The 25,294-nt window shown below is 35.8% G+C and overlaps 3 protein-coding genes across 5 annotated transcripts; 1 reads left to right on the top strand and 2 right to left on the bottom strand.

The window, feature by feature from the left end:
- The first annotated feature begins 446 nt into the window (after nt 1-446).
- On the top strand, nt 447-2,666 carry LOC110898740 (feruloyl CoA ortho-hydroxylase F6H1-3). Its single transcript, XM_022145572.2, has 2 exons — nt 447-1,006; nt 1,894-2,666. The coding sequence occupies exons 1-2, from the start codon at nt 495-497 to the stop codon at nt 2,465-2,467; spliced, it is 1,086 nt and encodes a 361-aa protein (XP_022001264.1). The 5' UTR covers nt 447-494; the 3' UTR covers nt 2,468-2,666.
- A 13,767-nt stretch (nt 2,667-16,433) lies between these two features.
- LOC110901344 lies at nt 16,434-17,153 on the bottom strand. The gene is made up of 2 exons (XM_022148177.2): nt 16,599-17,153; nt 16,434-16,480 (listed from the first exon to the last, which is right to left on the bottom strand). Exons 1-2 carry the CDS (start codon nt 17,098-17,100, stop codon nt 16,434-16,436), a joined length of 549 nt encoding a protein of 182 aa, XP_022003869.1. The 5' UTR covers nt 17,101-17,153.
- Nucleotides 17,154-20,204: 3,051 nt separating this feature from the next.
- Nucleotides 20,205-23,660, bottom strand: LOC110898741 (glucan endo-1,3-beta-glucosidase 4). Of its 3 annotated transcripts, none has more exons than XM_022145574.2 (5): nt 23,519-23,660; nt 22,069-22,166; nt 20,717-21,967; nt 20,598-20,625; nt 20,205-20,520 (listed from the first exon to the last, which is right to left on the bottom strand). In XM_022145574.2, the coding sequence occupies exons 2-5, from the start codon at nt 22,118-22,120 to the stop codon at nt 20,388-20,390; spliced, it is 1,464 nt and encodes a 487-aa protein (XP_022001266.1). In that variant the 5' UTR covers nt 22,121-22,166; nt 23,519-23,660; the 3' UTR covers nt 20,205-20,387. The 3 variants fall into 3 exon arrangements, with proteins under 3 accessions (XP_022001266.1, XP_022001265.1, XP_022001267.1); XM_022145573.2 differs by lacking the exon at nt 23,519-23,660 and adding an exon at nt 23,340-23,480; XM_022145575.2 differs by lacking the exon at nt 23,519-23,660 and adding an exon at nt 22,603-23,010.
- Nucleotides 23,661-25,294: the final 1,634 nt, after the last annotated feature.

Below are 25,294 nucleotides of genomic sequence, written 5' to 3' on the forward strand. Positions count from 1 at the left end.
AAGGTTGGTGACATACCAACTTAACGGGCATATGGGACGATAATGAAAATTAACTTTTTTAGTCAATCAAACCGTAACAAATCTTTTAATATTATTTAATTTATTTTAGTTAAAACATTATAAACTTTTGAAAGAAAGTTATTTTTACTTTATTTAATTTGTTTTAGTTAAACGGATATACATTTTTGAAAGAAAAGTTAGAACGTCTTACTACAAACGTGAGAATCATTTTTTTTTTTACTTTTTAAAGTGAACTATACAAATTATGTGAATCTCTAACGACATTCATTTTAAAAACTTTAAAACTCATGTTTATTTTGTTAAAACTAACCGGTCAAATCTTTATTTTGGTTATTTTCCATATAATTCATCATATTAATTACACCCAATATACTGTTCCTTTCTCAAGCCATGCATGTGTTTCTCTATATATAGCAACCAAACTGGACAAACCCATCACACTAATCACTTAATCTACACACACTTCTTGAACCATGGCTCCATCAATCTCCATGACCCCCTCAAACCCACTCGACATTCTCGATTTCGTGGTGAACAAAGGTCATGGAGTTAAAGGCTTAGCAGACCTGGGGCTCAAGACACTACCACACCAATACATTCAACCACCACAAGAACGGTTTGATCACACTAGCAATGAAGAACTGAATGAAGATTCCATCCCGGTTATTGATTTGTCCAACTCGGATGACCCGAAAGTAGCAAAAGCGGTATGTGATGCAGCACAGAAATGGGGATTCTTTCAGATAATAAACCATGGGATCCCTATTCATGTTCTTGGAAATGTCAAAGATGCAACTCACAAGTTTTTTGAGTTGCCAGCTGAAGAAAAGAAGAAATACTCGAAAGAACAATCGGGTACCAATAACGTTAGATTTGGTACGAGTTTTACGCCTGAAGCCGAGAAAGCTCTGGAGTGGAAGGATTATCTCAGCCTGTTCTTTGTCTCGGATGATGAGGCTGCTTCCCTCTGGCCAGCCATTTGCAGGTACAAATATTTTATACAAGAGTTTTAGTTAGTAAAACATGGTTGTAAACAAGGTCTCCAAGGCCGAGTACTCCCCGAGTAGTCGCTACAAGGTAGGCTGCCGATGCGACTTTCTTCAACTCCGACTAATTACTCGGAATCGATCAAATGCGGTCAACATTGGCCAAAATCGGATCTAGTAGGTCAACTCGGGCCGAGTTTGACTTAAAATAAAATAAACCATAATTTTATGCCTATAATATTAAAGAAGGAATATCAATTTCACGTATTTTGTTATAAATATTAGTAAATTTATGTTATTTGACATATATTTAATTTCCGAAAACTAATTTCTTTATAATTTGGCATGTCCGAGTACTCCCCGTGTACTCTCCGCCTAGGCCGAGTACTCTCAACTCCCCGGTCGACCGACTAGGGAGCGCCTAGCGACTTTTGCAACCATGGTTTCATATCAAACAACCTGAGTCTATTCTAAATAGAATTTATAAAAATTAACCTAATAAAATTTATAGAGTCTGCATATGCAAATACATGTCTATCTATATACAAGGAAGAATGAGGCAAAATATATCCATATGTATATTAGCTGTAAATGAAGCAAAATATATCCATATGTATATTAGCTGTAAACTTTTGAAAATCTCACTAGGACACTAGACATCATTTTAAGTTTTTACCAAGGATTTGATCCTTTGTTGTAACAAATTGTTGCTTAGATTATTATATTTGTTCAATAGTTTATTTTAAAGCTATATTTTAATCATTACTGATAGAAGTCATAAATTTTATTCATAGAAGATATATGTGATAAATTATATTCATAAGAGATAAAATCATAAAAGTAACAAGAATCAAAGATCACTAACCAAGTAAACTGGTCATTACAGGAATGAAGCTTTGGAATATATAAGGAGTTCTGAAACGGTTGTCAAGAGGTTGCTCAAGATCCTGATGAATGGGCTAAATGTAAAAGACATTGACTCAACTAAAGAATCAATTCTAATGGGGTCCAAGAGGATTAACCTTAACTACTATCCCAAATGTCCTAACCCTGAGCTTACTGTGGGTGTGGGGCGTCATTCAGACGTGTCCACACTCACAATACTACTTCAAGATGACATTGGCGGGCTTTACGTACGAAACACAAAAACTATGGAATGGGTTCATGTCCCTCCGGTAAATGGATCTTTGGTGATCAATGTTGGAGATGCACTTCAAATCATGAGTAACGGTAAGTACAAAAGTGTTGAGCATCGCGTAACTGCAAATGGAAATGATAGTAGGATTTCAGTCCCGATATTCGTCAACCCAAGGCCTAGTGACATTATTGGACCTTTGGTAGAAATGGTTGAGAGTGGGGAGAAACCGATCTACAAACATGTACTCTACTCGGATTATGTCAAGCATTTTTTCAGAAAGGCACATGATGGGAAAGCCACAATTGATTTTGCAAAGGTGTAAAACAATATTATACTAGTTTCTTGTTTCTGGTTTCTCATTTAAGAATAAAAGTTTCTTAAGTAGTATAGGAAGGATCAACCCAAATGTTTTTTTTGGTTTGAAATAAAATTCTTTGTTGCGCATTCAAAAATTAAGTGTAGGAAGAATCAAGCTTGTACAAGCCAACTTCAATATATTAATTCAAGAAAGTAAGATTTCAGTACGCAGACTCATGATTTTATATTTCTAGAGTTGGTTTTTTTTATTGTTGAATGTTACTTAACTCAACATCCGGATATTCGGTTCATTTCAGATCATACAAAATTTGTCTTTTTAACAGTAAAATAAGAGTTAAAATGGTTTGAGTACTTTGATCAAACACATAAAATGTAATATGATTACAAACTAATGGCAAGTAGACGAGCAACAAACTGCGCCGCTACCCCTTTCGGAATAGCAAACCCTACCCTGCTAAACACAAAATTCTGCCCCTTAACATGTGCGGTGTTACTGCTTACCACCTTTTAAACCCGCTTTAAGAACCGCACCGCGTCAGGGGCGAGAGCGCCAAATGTATCGAAAGCGAACGGGACGAACGTGCTGATTACGAAATACTTTTACCAAATTGATACTCATATATTTTTTCTTTTTACTGAGTTTATCTATACTAATAAAACAGATTCAATTGCTAAAGATTAAGACATGTGCTAGTAGAAAGTTCATGCCACCATGTGTTTACTTTGTCTTCAACTTTCCATGACAGTTTAGTCAAAAATGGCTCCCCACATTCCATGTTTGTTACGAGTGCTTTAGTGTTTCAGTTAAGTTACGTTTCTATGGTTTCTATGGTTTGTTCATTTTCCTTTTTCAGACTAAATTTCAAAATTATACTATTTTCCTTAGTGACATTCTTAAACGTGTTATTTTAGTCCAAAAATTAACCTTAGTTAAAAATAAAACCTCGTAACTCAGTTAGCTCAAGAACGTAAATAACACTTAAAATCTAGGGTCGTAAATGGCACTTAACTCCTAGATTTTTTATTTTCTATTTTTTAAATTTCTTTTTATTATTATTATTATTATTATTATTATTAAATGACACTTAACAGTTAACTCCTAGATTTTTTTTCTTTTAAACTTTATTATTATTATATACACAGTCTCTTTCACTTCCCCCCCCCCATCACCACCACAGCCACCGACGTCACCACCCACCACTAGACAACCACCATCTATAACAACCAACACCCACCACTTGTTAAATATGTTTTGAAACATCAAAACAAATAGGGTCCACCATGTGTATCGGCCGTGTAAGACCCTAAATAGTCGTCTAAACAACCACCACCGCAATAGGAACAAATGAATACATGCCCAAATCTCAATAGATCGTAGGGATTTATGTTTTTCCAACACCCTTGGAGCCTGCGATAGATCTAATAAATGGTTTTTAGGCGGCGGTGTTGGTGTTAGAACTAGCATAAGACGACGACGCAAGGGTTCAAGTGGTGAGCGGAGGAGGCGACGACGCAAGGATTCTATGGTTGTGCAGGTCTTCGTCGGTGGTTATTGTGATGGTGGGAGTGGCAGGAGATGATGGGGTGGTCGTCGGAGGTATATGCTGCGGTGATGATGCAATGTTAGAAAGAAAGAGATAGAGAGAGACGAAGAAAACTGGACAGAGAGAGAGAGAGAAGTGGGAGAGGAGAAGATGGAGGTGGCAATGGTGGCACCGGTGGCTGTAGTGGTGGTGATGTAGAGAGTGAGGAAGTGAAAGAGACTGTGTATATAATAATAATAATAATAATAATAATAATAATAATAATAATAATAATAATAATAATAATAATAATAATAATGAGTTTAAAAAATAAAAAATATCTAGGAGTTAAGTGTCATTTACGTCCTTAGATTTTAAGTGTCATTTACGTCCCTGAGCTAACTGGGTTATAAGTTTTTTTTAACTGGGGTTAGTTTATTGAAATGAAATGACACGTTTTCTAAATATCAGGAAGGAAAACGGTACAAGTTTAAAATTTTGCCTAAAATAACAAAATGGACAAACTATAGAGCCGTAAAGAACACTCAACTCTTATTCTTTATTTTATTAATTGTTTTCTTTAGTTGTACTCTTTGCATTCTGCTTACTACTTTAACTCCCATTTCTCCTGAAGGCTAGAAGATAGTGGTCACCATTTATTTCTTCTTTTTTATGTGGACAGTGTCTTTTATGTGGTTGGTGTTTATTTCTTCTTTTATGTATGAATTTCGAAGAAATGAAAGACAATGACTTTATGTGTGAAGAATTTATTGATAGTCAAGTCTGGCAGCTTGAATAATATTTTTTGGATCCTATTGTTGAAGTGGTGAATATGTAGCTAGTCCCAATCGTGGGATGCCCTACGAGCTGGCTTTGAGTAGTGTATATCGATGGAACCGCAGTCTATCTGTTTCATTTGAGTTCAAGAGTTATGTACTCTGAACTATATCAACATGTTATGTTACTTTTTTAGGGTACAAATATGTTATAAAACTAGCCTAAACAAATTTCAGTTTATAACTATTGAGCCATTGATAAAAGGAGTAAGAAAAAATAAACGAATGATTCAATCTTACATGTATTAATAGTTACCTTGTATAATTTACTTTTTTTCCAATTTGAGTACTATGCCTGTGAATACAATTGAAGTTGCTATCATAAATGCAATTGGTTTATTTAAATATTTCAGTACTTTTAAGTTAACTAATTAATATTAATATTAGTTGTTATTATTATTAGGGCTGCAAACGAATCGAACGAACATGAACAAAATCTTGTTCGTGTTTGTTTGTTAAGAAATATATGTGTTTATGAACTGTTCATGAACGCTTTCCGAATGGGATTTTATGTTCGTGTTCGTTTGTTACGGAAATGAACTTGATCGTGTTCGTTTGTGTTTGTTTGTTAATTTTAGGCAACGAACGAAAACGAACGCTGATGAACACAAATGAGCACAAAATAATGTCGATGAACACAAATAAAAACAAACGAACACAAACAAGGGTTCATGAACAGATTATATAATACACATACACTTATAAGTATTTTATTTGTCAGAATTTTGAAGTATTTAAATAGTATATAAAAATTAAAACACTAATGAACTATCGAACACAACGAACACGTTACCGAACGTTCACGAACATAAATGAACGGACGCGGCCTCTGTTCATGTTCGTTCATTTAACGAAACGAACGAAATTTCTTGTTCATCTTCGTTTGTTTAATAAACGAACACACAAACGAACTTTCCGCCGAACGGTTCACGAACTATTCACCGAAGGTTTGGGTCGTTTGCAGCCCTAGTTATTATAACTTATACAAAGAAATATTGTTTAAAATATGTAGGTTTTAAGGCGAAAGCAGCCATTAAATCAACACAACCACCACTAGACAAAATTGATATTCTTTTTTAATATTTTTTATATAAAAACTAGAGTGTGAGGTGAAGGTTTGTTATTGGAGGAAAAACGAGGTTTTTAGGTTTACTTTTTTCCCCAGATTGAGTAAGAACAAATAAACGAATAATTCAATCTTACATGTATTATTTACTTTTTTTCCCAGTTTGAGATACAGATGTTGTTGGTCAGAATCAACTCAGTTCTTTACTACGTCATCATTTTGAATACAACTAATTTTTAAATAAAGTTATATCGAAATTTAGAGGGAAAAATTTAACGCACCGCATTAGTCCTTATAAAAAACCGAATGAATGAAAGTTATAAAAAAAATAAAACTATAGGGTTAAAAACGTATTTTATTTATAATATAAGATGTGTAGTGTCTCAAGAACAAGACAAGAACGGAGACACTCATCTGAAGGAATTTTCTATATATTCGTAATAAAACAATAAACATGGTTGCCTTTTATTGGCTTACAAAGTAAATTCCGGAATAACCCACTAAGGGGACACGAGGTGGTTCACTAGTGATAGAAACTATCACTCCCATTGTCCAATCATATCATGCCATGTCATCAACCAAATTTCTATCACTAGTGATAGAAATGTAGGCGGGGTGGTATCACTAGTGATAGAAAAGCTATTTAAAAATAGGTCTTAAAAGTTGAGGGACCTGAATTGAACTTTTCATCAAACTTTGTATTCAATTGTTTACAAAAGGACAAAAGAATCTTAATGGGTGGGACAAAAGAACCTGAAATTATTACGCGTGAAGATTATTACGAGTTATAAAAATAACGAGTGAAACTTAATAGGCGGGGCGGTGTTCAACGCGTTATTTTTGTTCATCACGGTGCTATAACGCACCACCCCGTGTCCCCTAACACCACAACTCAAGTAAATGTAGTGACTAAAAATTGTAAAATGGAAGCTAAGTCATAAAATGGAAAAATGCATGGCAACGTGGGTAATGGTAGTGATTGTGCACATATCATTGAGAGTTGAGAGTGGCATCGTACAATTTGTAAATTGGAAGTGTTATCGGTCAAATAGTAAAAGTTTTGATTATTTAAATCCATTATCCCAATAAAGAATGATGAATCTTCATCGCGACCCTAGTTCTTATCGCCTTTTGACATAAGCGATTGTTGATGATAATTGTAGAGATTATTGGATGATGCCGGTGGTTTTTGCATTGGTTGTGATGGTTGTATAGGGTGGTGAAAAGGTGGAAAATGATATGGGAGGAGACACGTCAGTTAATTGAGTTTGAGTGATGACCGTGGTTACTTCTTGTAAAAGAGAATTATACCAGTCCACTCTTGCGTCAAAGACTAAATAAACAAAAAAGTCTATATATCACGCACCGACTAAATCAAAATAAGTGGTTTTCTGGTTGGTATCATACGTCTTACCTTGACCTTTAAAGTCTAACGTTTCCAACAAGGCAAAAGCTTTGTCACCCAAATTAAGTTGGAAGAAAAAAAATCAAGATATTTTATTTTCCAAGATATTTTATTTGCTTTAATTCAATAAATAAATATATATATATATATACATATATATATATATATATATATATATATATATATATATAGGTGAAGTATAGGAAGAAAACACACTTTAGTTAAAAAAAAAAAAAAAAAAAAAAAAAAAAACCTTAAGAAACCTTTGTAAAAATCCTATTTAACATTTTTATTTTTTTTCTAGAAAAACAAGGAATGTAACATTAATATTTTTGTAAAAAAAATAACAAAAAAGTGCCGAGTAGTTTTTTTAAAGTTAAAGATTTCATGTTACATAATATATATGTCCAAAAAAATGTAACATGTAGATTTTGAACATTTTTTTTTTCTACAAAAACTAGTCGACGCTTTTTACGCTTTTTTATAAAAATGTTCAAATACATATATGTTACATTCCCTGTTTTTAGGGTTTTTTTAACTCAAATGGGTTTTCATTTTATTCTTCATCTATATACCTCTAATTAGAAGGTTTATTGGTAATGTAAAAAAGATTTACATCGGGTGTAAAAAAAATACATTGCCGTAAACAAAATTTACATCGGGCGTAACTACCAACTCGACAGTTTCTTTTTTTTATTTACATATGTGTTTATAATATTTTCATCTACGTTTGTGTATAAAATAGTGGCCCAACTCGCGCGAAAAGTAGGAGTTTTAATGGTTCTCACAAATCATGGTGGTTCTTAATTGAACCGAATCCTACATATATATATATATATATATATATATATATATATATATATATATATATATATATATATATGATAAGGATCATTACAGAACACTAATTATTGCGAGAACAAAAAGAACAACTCTAAATCACCAAATTTTGGGATTTAAGGTTCATATTTCTTAAATTTTATGTTTCTTATATTCATATATGCATTATATATACATAAAAAATTCATATATTTTTTCCTACACATAGTCTACATACATATATGTAATTTAGCTTACACATAACCTACATGTGTGTAGGTTATTTAGAAACTGAAGATTCTTCATATTTTGTTTTAAATTCTAGTGTGAGAAACAATAAATCTTACATTTATAACATTTTCATTTACTTTTTAGGTTTTTAGGATTGAAAAAATGAGTGATTCACTTTATTCTGCGTGTTCTCGCAATATTTAGTGTTCTGCATAGAACTTTATATATATAGTGGAGGGTTCAAATGAGAAGAATTTTTGTGTAAGAAGAAAAAAGAAGAAGTTTCAACCAATAAGAATGCTTCATTTTACTTCATTTAATATTTGCATTTAATTTAATATAAGGGTATATTGGTAAACTTACAAAAATCATTAATTTGTATCTTTCCCTTTAATAATTAACTAAATTAAATTTGTAACTCCTTTTCAAAATATATACTTTTTTCCAAATAAAAAAAACAACTTAATTTAAAGTGTAGAATAAATTACTAGTTGTGTAGGAGAAATTATGAGTTGTGTAGGATATAATTCGAGGCGTGTAGGATAAATTTCGACTGTGTAGGATAAAATTCTTTAATGTGTAAGGTATATGTAGGAAAATTTTGATATGTGTAGGTTTTGTAGATTATATGTAGGATAATTAATGATTAATTGACTAATTAATTAAAGAATTAAAAATTAATGATATGAATTATAAATGAAATAGTATTTTACTAATATGCCCTTTCTTCTTTTTCTTCTCACATTATATTTCTTCTCAAATGAACCTTCCCCTATATACATATATATATATATATGTATATATATATATATAATTAGGGTAAAATGAAAACTCATACGAGTTGTAAAAACTTAGAGAAATTGGTCTTATAAAAGTTTTTTTAAAAAAAAGTATTTACTAAAATCTTTAAAAAAATCAACTTTTCTAAAAATAATAGTTGTTGTTGATTTACACCACCCGTAAAAAACCTTACAGTTGATATAAAGGTTGATTCATGCTGATGTCAACAGATTTTTAAAGCAACGTAAAAAGGCTAAAAATGTCACTTTAAATTTTTTTTACAGTTTTTTTGTAATATTTTAATGTAGGTGTGTGTGTAAAAAGATGAGAGCAAAACTCGCACAGAGGGGTTTCACGAATTCCCACGCGTCTCAAACCAAAAGTTAAGACGTTTCCTCATCAGCCATCCACCGAAAGCCACGTGTCCACAAGTGCTGAAACGTCTCATTTTCTGTTCCGCTCGTTTTCCGGCAATCCTCTCCGGTACAGTTGAAACGTCTCATTTTCTGTTTTGACCCCCGACTGACACCGGCCTTTGAATCCAAACCCATCCGGTTCAAGCCAAGGAGACCACTCGTACCGCATGTACGACCCAGATGGTGATAAAACCTAGATGGTTTTGAGATGTTGGTCCGGTCTATTGAAGTTGTGGTAGGTGACGGTGGTGGGGGTTGTGGTTAGTACCGGTTTTTGTTGTGGGTGGTGGTTGTGGTGGGCGGAGAGTGACGATTGTTGGTAGGTGATGGTGGTGGTTGGTATGTGACCTGGACCATGGCGGTTTACGGTGGTGGTTGTGGTGGGTGGAGGGTGGTGGTGCTCGGTGGAGGGTGGTGGTGCTCGGTGAGGGTGGTGGTGGTGCTCGGTGAAGAAGAAAGAGGAATAGTAGTTGTGGAGAGAGAAATGAATGGGTCTGGATGATAACGTCTCAGCTTGCCATAGTTAAAGCATTTCAATGACAGCTGGTTACAATTGTGGACACGTGGTTGCAAAAGGTTCCTAAGAACCCACCTACTTGATAACATATGCAAATTAGTCAATGCTTTCTACAACCTTTTGTTTTTAAACATACAGAATTCTTTTGAAGTAATAATTTGCATAGGATAGACCAATAGGGAGGAACAAGGTAGATGGAGTGATTGCCTAAGTGTTTGGACATGTGGCTTTCGGTGGATGGCTGATGAGGAAACGTCTTAACTTTTGGTTTGAGATGCGTGGGAATTCGTGAAACCCCTCTTTGAGGGGTTTCAGTTGGCTATTTTTGAAATGTTGACCAAGTCTTGGCTATTTTGGAGATTACCCCTTCTAAATAATCTATTGCATGCAAACAACCCAAATTTCTACACACATTTAGGGCACCAAATTGCACCAAATACATCATCAAACAACACACATATGACCATTAACTTTTATGAACCATTTTAGTACTAAAAATATGAATAAAATGCAGGTTATATTATGTTTTAACAAGATCATCGAATGTATATTCATCATCATCCAAATAACACACATGTAAACAGTCTTTCAAGCAACAAACACACAACCATGTATACATACATATGTACGGATATACCTACACTTACAAGACTCCATTTTAAAAATAAAATTTCAACAAAATCTATCTATTATACTAAAATAATTCAACTTTGCCATATTGCCTATTATTGGCCAATCAATTGGGTGATGTGGACACTCTCTTAATCAAGAGAATCCACTCTAGGCGCCAAACCTATACTTTCCTTTATCTCATGACATTCATCCACTCTTTTTTATCAAAGAGTGATTGATACGTTTCACCATCAATCAATTCATCAGACTTTCCATTTTGTTTAAACCATTCCTTTTCATCTTATTGCATATCACAAACCCTAAATCTAAGGCAATCCTTGCACTTTGACGATTAATCTGTGCGAAGACAATGGATCTAACATTCTAGATCAAGGTTAGACTCTTCTTCTCTGTAGTTTTTCTTCTTCTTCTTCTTCAGATTTTGATTCTAAGTTCAATTTTCAAATCTGAAATTAGGGTTTATATTGTTTAAACAGTGTCGATTTTTTAATGAATCAAATGGTTTTATCAATGGATTTCTAGATAATCTCCTCCTTCTACGATTGTTTGGTGTGGATTTCTCACAATCAAAGGTACAACTTACCGGAGAAGACGATGTTTCGCCAAACCTATTCCCATCTCCAGGTTTCCCTACGAACAGAATGGTGACCCACAAAGTAAGATTTAAAGGTTAACCAAGTCTAATCCTGTTTCTGTTCTATCTACTACCGGTTATTGATGTTTACACTGATAATTTAGGTTTCAGTTCGTTAGGATTACAATGGAGATTTGTAGGCTGAATTTTTCCTAATGTTTCAAGGTTTGTTACGGTTTTAAGATGAACTTTAAATCATGTAATCGTTTATCCATGATCATGTTCATTATCTGCATAATTTTGGATTAAACACCTGATTGTGTTGATTTATGACTGGGGGTTTAGATGATGAATTTGAATTGTGCAGGCTTTTAACGCTTTTAATACAGGTAAATGTCGTATTGTTTTGACACTAGATGATTTGATTCTATCTGCCAAGGTGTTTTCTATGGTTATTTCTTGAGAACTTCTATGGATTTCAGTAAGGTAAACCACTGTTTGAGAGACCTACGGTGTAATTATGATTTGGTTGAGGTTTCAAAAAACTCATAAGCTTTCTTTCTCTTCAAGTTTAATAGTGAAATAGGCTTAATGAAGTGCTAGAAAAGGGTATATGGATGGTGAATAAGTTTAATAGCGTAATCTTGTCGTTGCAACGACAAGACCGTTTTGTATGTATAAACTTAACATGACCTCAAGAATACGGGCGGTGAGACCCCTATAGCGTTATAAATGTTAAGGGAGGCTTGTACGAAATTAATGACAAAGTATTGTGCAAGTAAGGTTTCTAGCATAAATGTATTTCTAAGTATAAACGTATAAAGCATGTTTGGATTCAATTGTATGAATAAAGTATTTGCGTATAAGTGTTTGTATGAGTTTTTGTGTATATATATATATATATATTGCACCCAAAAGTGATAAAACGAAAAAGGGGGTCATGTATACTCACGGTGAAGCGGTATGATCCTAAATCATGCGCCGACCATACAAGTCAGCCTCAGGTCGGGCGCGAGACCATACCCAAGTTAAAGAAAATTGATAACTTCACCGACCTTGTGGCGGCTAAACAAATGTGTTCCAAGTCGCGCGCGAGGTCAAGACCAAAACAAGATCAGTTTTGACACTTAGCTCCTTGGATAAAAGACCTAGCTTCCTTGACCTTGCACCGATTGTATGGGATATAGCATAGTCGCGCGAAAGCAAGAAGCGCAGGTAAACATCGGACAAGTACCAAAGGTACAAGTGGCAGAACAGTGGGCCAATAAACGTCCAACAGGTTGTACCTGATCGTGCTGCACGATGGATAATCGTACAGGAGCCAAAAAGGTACACAAGGACGTATACGTGGCACCAATCAGTGTGCGCCGACCACTGCTCCACGATCTCCATTTAGTTGCTGATGACAGACCAGACAGCAAGGACGATCGTCAGGACACATGGATCCATTCAGCATGCACCAGCTTCCCTCTCGCCTGGAATCACTAACGGTCGTGGCAGATAGAGCTGAATGGATATTTCTTGTTGTCGTCCTCAGGCCCAAGGCCCATCAGCCCATCTCTCCACAAACCACCTTAGCTATAAATAGGGAACTTCACCTCCAGGTTTCAGGATCGCTCTCTTGCTATCTCACTTAATACACACACTATTATCCTCAAAACAGTTACTTATTCTCACGCCGGAGGGTGGTTACAAGGAGAACCCCCCCTATTCTCCTCCTTCTAATGAGTTTACGATGTGTTAATTGTTTTGCAGGATCTTCATATCTGTTTAGACGAGAAAGAAAGAAGATTAACCATGTTTGGATAAGACACTAACCACAAACTAAGCTTTCCGATTAAACCGCGAGTTGACGAGTGAGAGTGGAGCATCGAAGTTACCCTACATTGGGGAAACGAATGTGTATGAGTATTTGGAGTTTGTAGAGGGTTCGGATTCGGAATTAAGTATAAAAGTATATGTACACGAAATTATATCTTGTCTAAATACTCGTTTTGACACTAAGTTCTTATGTGTTTTCATGGGTCCTAACTTGCCCATTAGAATCACAAACGAGGAGTTTAGAACGAAGATAATATAACCTATGTCCTTGACCTCTAATCATAACCCGATTAGCATCCAGAATTCGGTTAAATATATATTATATATTTTATGGTATAGGTTATAATTTGTCCATCATGTACTATCATATAAATCATGTAAGTCAAGCATGGAGGTAGGATTAACCTCATTGTATGTTTCACCAAAGCACAAAGTCATCAACTTAGTTGATAACCCAGCTGGTCAGAATAAAAATAAAAATACACCTAACGAGTTCGTCAAGTAGCCAAGTAAGATCAACTCGGGTGTTCCATACCCATCATGGCAAATGTTGGAGGTGCGGCAGGGTTGTGTTACTTTGATTCTTGGAAGCTACTTGGTGTATGAAAAATGTGAACAAGTGAGATTTTGTGGAACTTATTTGGATAGCCAAAGCTTCCATGGTTCACACACAACTCATGCACAAGACTTTCAACATAGAAGGTTGAAGCTTGGATGGATTTCAATCACTTGGAACAATTGGACATAATTTAAATAAGGTTTAAGCTTGTCTTCTTGGTGGAATTTAACTACAACACAAACCCACAACTATGAACTTAGTTGGGAGCTTGGTGGGTACAAGTTTACACCAAGTTTTAATCAAAACAAACAAGATATAAGAATGAAATTCACAACAGAAAGTTTGTAACTATCTTGGACCTCAATGTGGTGAGGTTCCACTTTAGTTTGCCAAGACAAACTTGTGGAAACCTTCCTAGAGCTTATCCAAGAAGTTTAGAGAAAACAAGAAGAAGAAAAGATAAACATAGTGAGTTAGGAACTTACTGTGAACTCTTGAAGTTCGTTGATGTGCTTGAATCACTTTGAGAGAAATGAGAGGTTGAGAGTGTTTGAGGTGAGTGGAAAGGATTTAGAGTGAAAGAAGGCTTGTATTTATAGGCTAAAATTAGGGTTTAATCATTTAATGAGTTGGTGTTAGTTTACGGTTGAATTAAAGTAAAAGCAGAACTTAAAAAAAATCTAACTGATGTTTGCGCGTAACAGGTACAGATGGTCCACGCGAAGGCATGATATCCCACACGAAGGATGCCTTGTCCGCACAAAGGCTACTCCTTCGTGTGGAGTGATGAGTGGTTTGCGGCAAAGAAAGGACATGAAGTCCTTGTTGTTCGCGCGAAGGAGAAAAAAAGGAGGCGAAGGCCCATTGTAGGTGGCACGAAGGCCCATTTTGGGTTCGTGTGGGAGAGAAGTGGGGGGAAAGCCCTTTACGGGGCTTGTGTTTCGTGTGGCAAGGGGGAGAAGGCCCCTTGCCTTCGTGTGGGCCTAAAGACCTTTTCGTGTTGGGCTTTGAAGGCCACTAGTGCCTTCGGCCAAATGGTGAGTAGGGTTAGGTTGGGTCCTGTTTCTCGTATTTGCAGCCCATTATATATAACTCTAATTTACAACATTTGTATGCATAGAGAGTTGTACATTGTGCTTTAATAATATGTTATACCAGTTTTGCTGATTTTGTCTTCTCATTGGGTAGATTGGATGGTGGAAGAGACATAAGCCCACACAGACACCGTCATTCATCCTCCTTCATATGAAAACCTAAATCATCTTCCTCACACTGTCACTTGGATACAGAGAGATCGGGAGAAAGAGAATCAGGAGAGAAAGATCCGACCACACTCCGGCGACCGCTGTGGTATCGATGACGGCGGTGCTTTATCTACTTTAGGGTGTTGTACCATTTGCTTCAACTTTTGTATCCTACATTGCGGTTCAGATTGACGATGCGTTTAACGAACTGCCCAAGGCTTCCATTACCGTTCCTCCAACTTCAGATTTGCGGTGTTTATCTCCGGTCCCAAATCTCAAAATTAGAGTGTTGTTTGTTTGGGACAGGCCTTTTTTAGTTTTTCGTCTTCCATACCAAATGGATATGGTGGCATTCTTTGGATGCAAAGGTTAATTGCTTTTGGTTTTTATTATAGTCAGTTGTAAAAAATCTTGCCTACCTAATCTATGTTTAGGTTACTGATATTGCACATTAGTTCTATTGTTAGACCATGCGTAATGGTTAAACATTATAATGCCCCCACCATGGGGCGTTTTGCGCCATGTGGCAGCCTAGTCAGCAAGGGGCATTATACCATAAAATGGTGTAGTGTGGCATTATTCAAATAATGCCCATGCAATCATTTCCCAATTATTTTTTTTAAACTTTAAATACTTTATTAAATAAAAAAATACAATACTAGAAATAAAAAACATAAAATGCGGTTAAATAAAAAAAATACTACAAATAAAAAAATTAAAATCCGAATTTAAAAAAAAAAGACTAGTTTTCATCTTCGCTTTCTTCACCCTCGTCCTCCGTTTCTTCCTCTCCCTCCGGTGGTACATACCGAACCGACCATGCGTGGTGTAGTAAATCAACCATTAACTGGGAATGGTACGGTTCGTAACGCAACTCTCGCGCATTATTCACTCTTTCTTCCATTGACGCCTGCGGATGCTCTTCTTGAACGGCTTCTGGCACATAATTCTGGCATATTGCCTTTCCTTCGTCTTCCAAAATCATGTTGTGCATGATTATACACGCGTACATAGCATCTCTCATTTTTTGCTTGCTCCATGCACGACAAGGATTTCTCAAATAATGCCAGCGTTGTTTAAGAACCCCAAAGCATCTCTCAATGTCTTTTCGTGAAGACTCTTGAACCTTTTTAAAATATGCTCTTTTTTCATCAATAGGATCACTATACGTCTTCACGAAAATCGAATACCTAGGATATATTCCGTCGCTCAAATAATACCCATGAGGGTAGTAGTTTCCATTTGCGTAAAACGACGCTTTAGGAGCTTTGCCAGAAATCCACTCCTCTAACAGCGGAGATTGTTCAAAAACATTAATATCATTGCATGACCCGACCACGCCAAAGTAAGCAGACCAAACCCAAAGGTCCTGTGAAGCAACCGCCTGAAGAATAATAGTGGGTCCTTTTTGGTCACCCCGTGTGTGTTGGCCTCGCCATGCAGTCGGGCAGTTACTCCAACGCCAATGCATACAATCTATGCTCCCGATCATACCAGGCAAACCATGCTGAGCATTATGTACCTCGTAGATCTTTTGAAGGTCGTCTCATGTGGGCATTCTAAGATAACGCGCACCGTACACATCAATTATACCTTTATAAAAAAAAATAGTCACAAAAAAAAATAAATTATAGGAATTGTAAACATAGACAAAAAAAATAAAAGTATACTCGATGTTAAAAAAATAAATTGTAAAGTATAGGAATTTTACCGCGACAAAAATGCTCCAAGCTATCTCTCGTTGTTTTCTCCCCCATTTTTAGATACTCGTCATTGATGTCGGTAGTGTTTCCATAAGCAAGGATTCGTAACGCCGAGGTACACTTTTGGATACCGGTAAATCCAAGTTCCCCTCTCGCATCCGCTTTTTGTTTAAAAAAATCGTAGTTGGCTTCCAAGTCGTGGACTATACGTAGAAATAACCGCTTACTCATTCGGAAACGACGTCTAAACATTTCGTTCGAATATGTCGGCTCCTCATCAAAATAATCTTTCATCAAACGATCGTGTGCCCCGCGTCGGTCTCGTTCAATATAACCTCTTTTACCTTTTTTGGCTTGGGGGCGACGACAATGCTCGGCATATCTCATCGCTAGTTTACAAGCACCCATAACCGCCTCTTGCTCAACCTCCTCATCGGTTGAACCATCGCCATCCGCAAAAAACTCGTGGTAGCAATAGTTTAGCATGGAGGAAGAACTAGGAGAATCCATCAAGTTTTTATAAAATGCTTGTATTTTTTAGAGAGTTTTTGTGATTTTTTTGGTTGAAAATGATTGTGTGTATATATATATATAGGGGGAAATGAAATAAAAAAAAAATAAAAATAAAAACTAGCCGTTAAAAACTAGCCGTTTGGATTGGTCATTCAACATTGTTCAAGCGTTTTTATAAACACGCCGGAAACAAATTTTTTCAAAAAAAACGCCCGGAAACGCCCCATGTAATGGGGATTCCGGCGTTATGGAGCGTTTTTTTTGAATTTTTTTTAAAAACAACGCCCCGTTACGGGGGGTCTTATAATCTGATGTCTAAGTGGAAAACTGCAAGGAGAATATGTAACATGAAAATTTAGGCAAATGGACCTGGCCTAATCGACTTATTCATGAACCTGGTGTATGGATTTTGCCTCCAAAAAGGTGAAAATCTCAATTACAAATGTACATACTTTTTGTTCTCTTTAAAAATCTTTATTTACAATATTTATTTCTATTGATCTCATATGCATCTCTCTCCAATAGTATGAGGGAATCATAGCTACCACATGCAACATTACTGATTAAGTGATAAAGGATCTGGTACTCTATCTTTTTTACACTTCAATTTGATAAATGTTTTTTAGATTTCTTATTTATACTTATGGAACACCCCACATTGCTGATAACTTTGGGAGGACTTCATCCGTTAAATATCGCAGTCATTCCTTGACAAATCTGGATATGAAGCCCGAATGCTATACAGTTGTTGTTGCAACTAATTAAGCGAGTCAAGTAAATTACAATTTTGATTTACATACATCGGACTATCTACTACTATAATGCGCATCTCTTTATTTTTTGTTATATTGTGCAGTTATACTCACGCCCAAAGAAGAGGAATTAATGTGCTTGCTGACATTGATGTTCCTACCCATGCTCGAGCTCATAATACTTATATATAAAATATTCTTATCTTTTGTTTGTTTGGTTACCCTGCATCTAGCCTAGGCGCCAAAAGCGATCGCCTTTAAACATTGTGATTCCACCATATCACTATCGATGTTGCCATGAATGGCTAGATGAAGAGATGGCCATGCTACTACATATTTTTCACACTTGCTTGCCGCCTTAACCTTCTTAAGTGTTGTGTACGGGATGATCAATAACCGCAGACAAAGAATGACTAGGCTTCAATCTTCTTTGAAAAAAGTCTTTAGGATTATTTTTCTAAGCTACCATCTAACGCATACTACTCTGACCTGCAATACGAGTCACCATCTTTCTCTTAAGAACCATTAACGGGCACCACTTTTGAACTTTGCTTTGGGCCTCCAAAACGTTTGAGCCGGCATAAATAATTTAAGTTATTGGAAGTTTTTGAAGACAAATCAAAGTGGAATAAAGGAAAATGGTAAGAATATTGCTGAAGATAGTAAAGGCTGACGATGAGGAAGAGAGGTTTTTGCGGCTTGACTTGACCAAACTTTTCTTCTCTTTTTCTTACATCCGCCACCATTTCCATTTCCTTGTATATTTTTTGGTTGAAGCTTAAATTTTTAAAGTGTAGGATTGTACTTAACAGGATTGAGAAGCCCAAGTTTTTTTTAAATTGCTATTAAATCGTGCCACTTGAATATTTTTTATCAATTTTTGGGAGCTATGAAAAAAAAGTAGTTCAGCAAGTGCGATGAAAAATACACGTTTAAAGCTTTCATATGTTTACCAGTGTGTCAATTGTGATTACTTTCATCTTCAGCCAATTGGGAGCACCCTTTCTAAGGTATCCCTCTTTTAAAAATCTTGAATGTGTAAAATTTTAACTTTCTTATTAGTTATCGTGTTTTTGTGAAGAATATTGGTGTAAGATATCTTCCTGGGTTCGGGCCGGGGTCCAACATTTGTGCAGTGGTTGTGGCAACAAATATAACATGCATGGGCTCATTTAATTACGCCCTGGATAGCGCCTACTGTTTTCTCCGATTTTTATTGCATTTTTGCAGGTAGGTTGGACTTCTATTCTTCTATCTTAACAAGCCTAGGGCTGAGTTAACATACCTACGACAGGTATGTTGCATAACTACTTCAGTGATTGTGATTTTAATTCAGGGAATTTGTTGTCACGACTCTCTTGTAATATTCTTTTGAGGATAGGATCTAACATGATTAAGTTGAATTGTTATTCAATTCCTTGTAATAAGTTGTATAAATAAAGCATATGAAGAAAACGCCTCACTCACACAATGTAAAAATTCACTGGCCCGCGGAGCAACGCCCGCGGGTCTAAATTCTAGTTATATTATAATTATTATACATATAATGTAACGATGTATTCACTAGATATAATGTCCGTATAAAATAATAATGTACTGTCTTGTCTCAAGTATAGGTTGCGAGTATGAATAAGCACTCAAGATTGTGATGTATAACACAAGTATTAGTCATGTGTATAAGTGTATAAAAATAGAATCTTCATTATGGTCAAGTCTCAGATATAAGATGGGAAAAATATATAATTACGATACGGTACGATTTCAAGTTTCCAAAAAAATAGAAAATACGATTTCACTTTTTAAATAAGGAAAGTACAAAAATGCGGAGCGTTACAAAGCCGAGCTAGGCTCAATTTCCAACCGAGTCGGCTCGGCTCAGTTTCAAATCGAGCTATATCGAGCGAGTTTTTTCCAAACGAGCTCTGAACTACGAGCTTTTTGAACAGCCCTGTGTGTAGCACCTTACCCATTTCAAAATTTTTAATCTAAAATTAATTTTGTATTGTTATGACATGTGAATCTCAACTAAATAAAATAATGATGAAAGAAAAGTTATCAACGACACTAAAATTAACTATACAATAACAATCCTTTTTATTTGCCTTCTGAACAACTAAAGTGATCTATACCATCTAAGGACTAAGAATATGCAAATTTACTATGAAAAAATTAATATATGTATGTTTTTTTTTTCAACACATGATATATGATGAATCTTGATATTAGAAGAGATTATGAACAACTAATTGACAATATAATCATACTCTCATAAATGACCTTGCTTAGGGCTACAAACCCCCCCCCCCCCCACACACACACACACACCCACACACACACACACACACAATGTGCCTCAAAAAACTTACAAATTGCATACCAACAACAAAAATAACCCAAGGTTTGGCAGTCACAACCAAACCATTACCAGTTTAATCCAAAATTCCTATCTAAATCTAATATCGCGATATTCCCAACGCTCACGCATTAAAAACGCTAAGAGCACAAATATCAGCTATACATAACCTTGAAAATCTACACGAACGACAACACAACGGTCACTAGAAACAAAAACATGATATCAGGAACAAGACCAGGTGATCCGTTTCCAGGTGGCCCGTCGGGTCCCATTGCAGGCATAGCCGTTCCGCCAATGCTTGAATTTGTGCTGTTAACAAACCGATTAACACATCAGCATTCGATTAAAAAAAGGTTCTTAAGTACGATAAAATGAAACGCTCTTACCTTCCTGTAAATAGGCATGACCCGTAACCTAAAAAATGAAGATACACAAACATTTAATCATTTGAATATTTTATCAGCATGCATACAACAAAAGATGAAAAAAGAAGCGATATACGTACTCGGGTCAACCATGGTTGTTACGGCTGTACCACTGAAGTCGCAGGTTCCACCCACGCTACGCATTCTTTGATAATAGTCATTAAAAGCATAAGAAGCATGGTTTTCTATAGTATCAGGCATATAACACGCTTGGCCCGATTGAATAGCGCTGCAGTTCGCCTGGCCCGGCCCACAAGCCCAGTTCAGCCCATCTTGCAAGCTAGATGTGTCAGCCCCTTTTCTTGCAACACAAAACCCGCCTGAAGCGTTGTTCACCGTAGTCTGGCCCAATGTATCCGTCCCAAAAGTGTAAACCGAACTCCCGTTGCTAAAATACACACCGTAGCTTTTTTCAGATAACGGGCCGGGCTTATTGTCTTCGTTAAACAACTCGTATATGTAAGTGTTTATAGGGATTGTCGGCTGACTAGGCGGGCCTGAATCGTTTAAGACACGTTTAATCAAATTGTTGCTAAACGTTTGGGCGTTTTCCACTGTGGCGTCACGTTCGTTCGCACCACCGGCCCATGGCCAACCGGTTTCGGTCACAACGATCGGGATTACCAAGTTGTTATAAGCTGACATGGAGTTATAAGCAGCATCCACCATGGCGTCAAACATGCTGTCGTAATGGAAGAGGGTGTTCGGGTCAACTATTTGTTTGACCGGTGTCAGCGGTTGAAAAAGAGCGTATTCGATAGGGAAAATACCGTTGCTTTGTAGATAACCGTAGTAAGGATAAGCATTCAGCATAAAAAAGGAATTTGTACTTTTTAAAAAGTCGAGAATTCCGGAAATCGTCGAGTTCCATGATGCGTTGAAAGTGGCGGCTGATGGCGGGAATGGTTTCGGGATTATGTCCATTGATATAGGGGTCGACACTTTGATCGGATAATTAAGGTTCGACGAAACTAACGCTTTGTGGAGATTTCTCATTGCGGGAACCAAAATGCGTGCAGCGTGCGGGATTGTTGAAAGAACTTCGCTACCAACAGCTATGGCGGTGATGTTAGTGGCGGGTACAAACGCTGCGACGTTTTTCTTGACCCAATATGCGGCTGCAGCCGATGATTGTCCGATTCTTAAAACGTCTTCGTTTGTTACGCTGACCATAACTTCAATTCCAGCGTCAGAAAGTGCGCTAAGGAGGTGATTATCAGCGTCGTAAAGACGTACGTGTGTTATTCGATGGGATCTAAGGATTGCCACCACTTGTTCGGGTGACGGTAGGTTTGAAAGATCAGTGCCGATGTTTACTCCGACAAATGCACCTGCGGTTTCGGGAATTTGACATGATTTTAAGAGAAGTAACAAGTTTGACTGAAAAAGTCAAAGTGAAGGGGGGTCAAGATTCAAGAACAGTTGACATTACCTAATGTGAAGGACAAACTTCCAAGCATAAGCAGAAGATATCCGAGCAGCATCGTTGCGAAACAGTTTGACCGGAAGTTTGACCACGAGTCTTCGGTCCTGAAGTTCAAGATCAAAAGTCAAAATTTGTGTATTGGAAGACATACAAAACACAAAATTTCAAAATTTGTGAAGTAAGCAAATTAATTTCAGCAAAAAAAAATGTATATTCACACAACACCTGCATATTTATTTCAACAAGATTGAAGACAACAAAATTCAAGATTTAATAAAACCCACATACAAAACAAAAAAAAAAAAAAAAAAAAAAAAAGGCCACCCAATTGAGCTAAAATCTCTATTTACACAACACCTGCATATTAATTTCAGCAAGATTAAACACCACAAAATTCAAGATTTTCAAGAAACCCAAAAACACAAATACACAGTAAGCTAAAACTTACATTCATACAACACCACATTGGTTTATTTAAGTTTTTTTTTTTTTTTTTTGTCATTAAAGATAAAACTTTTATTAAAGAACCGGAAAATTTACAATAGAATGGCAGGTAAAGTGGCAACAAGCTGCGCCGCAACCCCTGATTGAATAGCAAATTCGATCCTATCAAAAACAAAACTTTGGTATCTCGACGTCTAGAAATTGTTGTGCACGACCCTCTACGCCCAGTCCACGGATCAAAATCCAAGATTTTAAGAATCCCATATACAAAACACAAAATCCCCAACTGAGCTAAAATCATTATGCACACAACACCACATTGATTTTATCAAGAGTAAAGACAACAAAATTCAAGATTTTTGAAACCCAAAACCACAAACACACAATAAAGCTAAAATATACATTCACACAGCCAATGATCTCTAGATCAAGTGCTGGAGAGCTTGCATTTCTCTTGAGAGATGCAGGTTCGACTCCCACTTGGTGCAGAGTGAGGCACCGGTGGGCAATGATAGGAGACCCAGGGAAACCTGGGTTGGATCCTTGAGCCAAACAGGTTTTACCGGTAATTTCACTGTCGTGCCTACGGGCGGGTGGATTACCGGGTTTTCCCCGGAATTGGTGGTGGACTCGGGTTACTCTCGGAAGTACTCCGTTTGTCCAGTGGGTGCCCCTAGAGTGCTCGGGATTGAGTTTGTTGGTCGTTCAAAAAAAAAAAAAAAAAAAAAAACATTCACACAATACCACATTGATCTCAGCAAGATTAAAGACAACAAAATGTAAGCTTTTAACAAACCCATATACAAAAACCCTTGCAACAAAAATGGAAATACCTGTACTATACAAGTTCTTTATCAAAAGCTTTGAAAATAAGATCTAAGAGAGAACCTAAAGCAACATCAACCATTTAAGAAGCAGTTCAGTAGAGAAAACATAAACAAGAACAGCTAGTTTCCATTTTATATTCTATATCAATATATTACATAATAATTGTGTAATAAACAGATCATACCTGGCCACTACTGAAAATAAATATATAATTTTTATAATACTTTGTTGCTACAATGGGGATGTGGGGCAGAAGCTTCAGAGTTCAGAGATCTTGTTTTGACCTTTGTTTTCAAAACTTCTCTTTTTCTTAAAATCTTTATATTTAAATCTCAAATTTTTCTCTTTTTCTTAAATTTTTTATATTTAAATTTTGAGGGATTGTGTGAAAATGTATGGATTTTGGTGAAATACATTTCAAGATAATAATAAAAGGTTGACAGCAATTACGAGTAGAATCTCTTTTATAAGATTTTCCTATTAAAATTTTATTTTTTTAAAGAAATTAGTAACATGGGAGAAAGCTTTAAATAAAGAAAAAAAAAAGGGTATTGACAAAAGTGGACATTGAGAATCTTTAATTTGAAAATGAGTGATAATGTATTTTGGCTAATGAAGTATGGTTTATTTTAGTATCCACCCCTTTTGTATCTCCCAGAGGTAAATAAGGGGGTGTTTGGGATTGCGTTTTCAACCTGATTATTTGATTATTGTGTTTTGAAATCGCAAAAAATCTATTTTGAGTGTTTGGTAAAAAATTAATAAAAAGTGATTTTTTTACGTTTTGTAGAGTTCAAAACGTGATAATCCATAAGTAGGTCACCCCTTGCTGCAGGAAAACGTGATAATCCAAAAACTGATTTTTTACGTTTTCACTTATTTATTTTTTTGAAATATATATACTTGCCAAACACTTAAATAGTTGATTATCCGATTATTGTGATATCAAACAACATAATCAAATCCAAACAATGTTGATTATCTGATTATTGTGATATCAAACAACATAATCAAATCCAAACACTATCTGCAGCACGTTTTATTACAGCTAATTATCTGATTATGATTATTCAAAACGCATAATCTATTTTCAAAACTCAACCCCAAACACATCTTAGATGTATCAATACTTAATAGATTCTTAATGGTTTAGACATCTTACTAATTCAGCATTTAATAGCAGATGTCTCAATGCTTCACACATTTACCTCTAAATGATTAAACATTATATAGATTAAGACCTCTTATCTAAATATTGGGTCTTAACTGTTCATACCCCAAAGAGCCCCTTAAACTTTTAAAACTTATATTAAAATAGTGTGAGTCTAATTGTCGCGGTTAATATAATCTGGGTTTTATAAGTTAATGGAGTCATATTCCATATCAAACAATTGGATAATAAATCCAAAGTCATAACACCTAATGATCCAAATAGCTTATGTTTTCTAAATAATTTTAACTAGGATTACGACCCGCCGCAATGCGGCGGGGATTCTTTATTTATAACTAAGTCGATCTACGACCCACACGTTATGTTAAACCTGTCAAACGGGGTAAAAATAGACGATGTAAAAACGTTCACCCACACACGCACGTTGCGTCGTGTTAACTCGCAAAATTTAGAACGAAACGTAAAAACGTTAAGCCAAAGACGCACGCTGTGATGTGTTAAGTCACAAAATCTAGAACCAAGCATAGAGCGCAAAATTTGTGGAAAATGAAAACTATAAAGGACCAAAGTTAAAAGTAAAAAAAGTTATGATGATAGATTGTAAAAGATAAAAAGTTTTGGGTTAAAAGTAAAAATACAAATAGTTTTGGGTTAAAAGTAATTTATGAAATACTTTTGGGTGAAAAGTAAAAAAAATCAAATTTTTTTTTGGAAAACCCCCAAAGCCAACGTTACGACAACCATATGCATAACAATTTTTTCTTTGAAAAATCCCCAAAGCACACCCCG

This window comes from Helianthus annuus, chromosome 13 (assembly GCF_002127325.2).
Source record: "Helianthus annuus cultivar XRQ/B chromosome 13, HanXRQr2.0-SUNRISE, whole genome shotgun sequence".
NCBI classification, from domain to species: domain Eukaryota; kingdom Viridiplantae; phylum Streptophyta; class Magnoliopsida; order Asterales; family Asteraceae; genus Helianthus; species Helianthus annuus.

Bases quoted from the DNA above. Each gene is read 5' to 3' on its own strand.
- LOC110898740 (XM_022145572.2), top strand. From the start codon at position 495: ATGGCTCCATCAATCTCCATGACCCCCTCAAACCCACTCGACATTCTC. The intron at 1,007-1,893 runs GTACAAATATTT...TGGTCATTACAG, and splicing joins CTCTGGCCAGCCATTTGCAG to GAATGAAGCTTTGGAATATA.
- LOC110901344 (XM_022148177.2), bottom strand. From the start codon at position 17,100: ATGGATTCTCCTAGTTCTTCCTCCATGCTAAACTATTGCTACCACGAG. The intron at 16,481-16,598 runs GTAAAATTCCTA...TTTTTTATAAAG, and splicing joins CTTGGAGCATTTTTGTCGCG to GTATAATTGATGTGTACGGT.
- LOC110898741 (XM_022145574.2), bottom strand. From the start codon at position 22,120: ATGCTGCTCGGATATCTTCTGCTTATGCTTGGAAGTTTGTCCTTCACA. The intron at 21,968-22,068 runs GTAATGTCAACT...CCGAAACCGCAG, and splicing joins AAGTTTGTCCTTCACATTAG to GTGCATTTGTCGGAGTAAAC. The intron at 20,626-20,716 runs GTACGTATATCG...TTCATTTTTTAG, and splicing joins AACAACCATGGTTGACCCGA to GTTACGGGTCATGCCTATTT.